This window comes from Sinocyclocheilus grahami, unplaced genomic scaffold (assembly GCF_001515645.1).
Source record: "Sinocyclocheilus grahami isolate Dianchi unplaced genomic scaffold, SAMN03320097.WGS_v1.1 scaffold760.1, whole genome shotgun sequence".
NCBI lineage: Eukaryota > Metazoa > Chordata > Actinopteri > Cypriniformes > Cyprinidae > Sinocyclocheilus > Sinocyclocheilus grahami.
In genome coordinates this window covers 323984-327156 of record NW_015505939.1, presented here as the reverse complement: position 1 = coordinate 327156, position 3173 = coordinate 323984, and the positions used below count along the sequence as shown (strand labels likewise).

At 39.1% G+C, this 3173-nt stretch overlaps 1 protein-coding gene and 1 long non-coding RNA gene across 2 annotated transcripts in view; both read left to right on the top strand.

The window, feature by feature from the left end:
- The window catches only part of LOC107561196 (uncharacterized), a gene marked incomplete at its 3' end in the record, with an annotated part of 1379 nt that extends 762 nt beyond the window's left edge, over nucleotides 1-617 (top strand). Inside the window, exons 4-6 of the mRNA XM_016245572.1 lie at nucleotides 1-48; nucleotides 171-485; nucleotides 589-617. Coding sequence (XP_016101058.1) covers nucleotides 1-48; nucleotides 171-485; nucleotides 589-617 — 392 coding nt within the window. The remainder of the gene's footprint in view (nucleotides 49-170; nucleotides 486-588) is intronic.
- A 1-nt stretch (nucleotide 618) lies between these two features.
- Nucleotides 619-3173, top strand: part of LOC107561223 (uncharacterized) — a 4085-nt gene continuing 1530 nt past the window's right edge. The window contains exons 1-2 of the long non-coding RNA XR_001605825.1: nucleotides 619-897; nucleotides 1050-1136. This is a non-coding gene — a long non-coding RNA (uncharacterized lncRNA). The remainder of the gene's footprint in view (nucleotides 898-1049; nucleotides 1137-3173) is intronic.

The window sequence follows — 3173 nt, the reverse complement described above, 5'->3', positions numbered from 1 at the left end:
GTCATCTGTGTCTGCTGGGACTGATCGTTCTCTCTTCACTTCTCACAGGTAAACACACTTCTACATGCTCTTTAAACTCCTGTGAAAGAGTTCAGTGTATATATGCATACAATAAAGTTTCATTTATTAATATGTAGTATAATTATCACTCATATGTTCTTGTGTTTCAGGTTCCAGTGGAGTGGATGATGCTCATGTGTTCATCAGTTCTGGTGAAGATGTCCGTCTGCCCTGTAATAATGCTCTTCATGACTGTAACTCAACTGTATGGGACTATTACAGTTATTCAGCAGCACTTGAACTGATTTATTTGGGGATAAAGAAGAAAGACACAGAGAGACATGAGAGACTGAGTCTGGGGCCTGACTGCTCTCTGAACATCAGGAACATCTCAAAAGAAGATTACGGATCTTACATCTGCAGACAATATGTGAATGGAGAACAACAAGGAACTGATGTTCGTGTTGATCTGCATGTTCTTCATGGTAATTTTATGATTATGTGGTCAATTTAAAAAGGCGAATTTCTTAATTTAAGCTCTCCTGATAATTAAAGAGTCTGTGATTTGTGTGTTATTTTGTGTTTCAGTCTCATCCTCACAGACTGAGATCAGTGCAGGCGGCTCTGTGACTCTCTTCTGTCAGTTGTGTTCATATGCTGGAGACTATTGTGATGATTGGATCCATTCTGAGAGAATTGAGCTGTTCTGGGTGAATCAGGCTGGTGTTAAACTGACGAGATCAGACTCCAGATATCAGATATTACTCTCATCAGGTCACTGTATCATCACTCTGAATACAACACTCCTGAATGAAGATCACAACAGAGAGTGGAGATGCAATGTTACTCAGAGAGATAAAGTCAAGAGCTCAGTCACATACACTGTCAAGAGTTCAGGTGAGAAAACAAGCTCATCAATCAGTTATGGAAGAGTTTCTGTTAGATGTGCAATTATAATACTAATGCTAAAGTTATCTTGTGTGATTAAAATATGATTGTCATAATCTACAGTTGTCAATCTAAGCTGAACTAATATTGATCTTTCACAGCTCAAGCTGATTCAGCGACAGCAGTGACTCCAGTCCACAGCACACACTCTCAGGATCCCTCGACTACAAACACACACGTAACTAAAGGTACATCATCAGTGTCTTCCTCACACCAGTGCTTTACAGCGGCTCTCAGATACTGTTTTCTTCTTAAATCAGTCTCTAGATATAATGAATTCCTCTCTGAAGACATTAAGAGATGGAGTACAGGCAATCACCAACTGTTCACTCTCAGCTCGAGAAACGGTTTATTTGCTGGTTTATTCTGAGCTCAAAAGAGTGCGAGAGACATTAATACACTGATGCTGACTGTACACACTTTGAGTACAGTTACATTGTGTCAGGAGCTGACTAGCAAAATACTACAGTAAAAGTAAAGTAAAGAAGTTTGTATTCATACTCAAAGAGCAAACACACTACAGAATAATAAAAAAGTAGCTCAATTGACTGCATATCTGCTAAATTCTGCTGATCTTTACAGTTTTTAAAAAATGCTTACACGGTATTTGAAATTAAGGCTCCATTTGTCAAAACTCTACACACAAAACCACAAAACACACACACACACTCTCACACACACAGCAGTGAACATGAACACACACACACACACACACAGTGAAAATGCACACACACACACACACACAACAGAAAACAATACACACACACACACACACACACACTCTCACACACACAGCAGTGAACATGAACACACACACACACACACAGTGAACATGCACACACACACACACACACAGCAGTAAGTAATGAACACACACACAAAACAGAAATACAATACAATAGTAGAAAATGGAGTAAACAGCAGTGAACATGCACGAACGCAATAAGCAGTGAGCACGCACACACACACACACACACACACACAGCAGTAAGTAGTGAACTCGCACACAAAACAGAAATACAATACAATAGTAGCAAATGGAGTAAACAGCAGTGAACATGCACGAACGCAATAAGCAGTGAGCACGCACGCACACACACACACACACACACACACACAGCAGTAAGTAGTGAACTCACACACACACACACGCACACAGTGAACACACACACATCAGTGAACATGAACACACAAACACACAGTGAACACACACACATGCACACACACACACAGCAGTAAGTAGTGAACACACAGTGAACACGCACGCACGCACACACACACACACACACAGCAGTAAGTAATGAACACACACACACACACAGCAGTGAACATGAACACACACACACACATACACACAGTGAACACACACACATGCACACACACACACAGCAGTAAGTAGTGAACACACACACACACACACACACACACACTTATTAATTAACAGCTGAGTTTACCCTCACATTATTATTCGCTGACTAGCAAAATACTACAGTAAAAGTAAAGTAAAGAAGTTTGTATTCATACTCAAAGAGCAAACACACTACAGAATAATAAAAAAGTAGCTCAATTGACTGCATATCTGCTAAATTCTGCTGATCTTTACAGTTTTTAAAAAATGCTTACACGGTATTTGAAATTAAGGCTCCATTTGTCAAAACTCTACACACAAAACCACAAAACACACACACACACTCTCACACACACAGCAGTGAACATGAACACACACACACACACACAGTGAACATGCACACACACACACACACACAGCAGTAAGTAATGAACACACACACAAAACTGAAATACAATACAGTAGTAGCAAATGGAGTAAACAGCAGTTTTGCCTTGTTTTAAATAAACACTACATTTAAAAGTAAAACTGACTTCATTAGGAAATACACTTTTACTATGGTTAAATAAATGGTCAAATATTGACATTTATTTTCTCTAAATAGAGCTGATATGGCGACCAGTAAATATGGTTTGGTCAGGCTAGCCTGTGTGGAAACTTTTAAACTCTGTTTCAACTAAGCAGGTGTTAGGTTCTGCTCTTATCTCCCCTAATGTGCTCACATACTGTAGATTCATTTCATGGACATTTTTATCAAATTGAATTCAAAGGACTGTTAGAAACTTTAAGTTGTTTAGTTGATGTAATTAAAACTGGGTTTAAATGCATGCCTCTGTTAGCTGTAAAGATCAGGTTTAATGTCGTGCAGCAGAAGAAA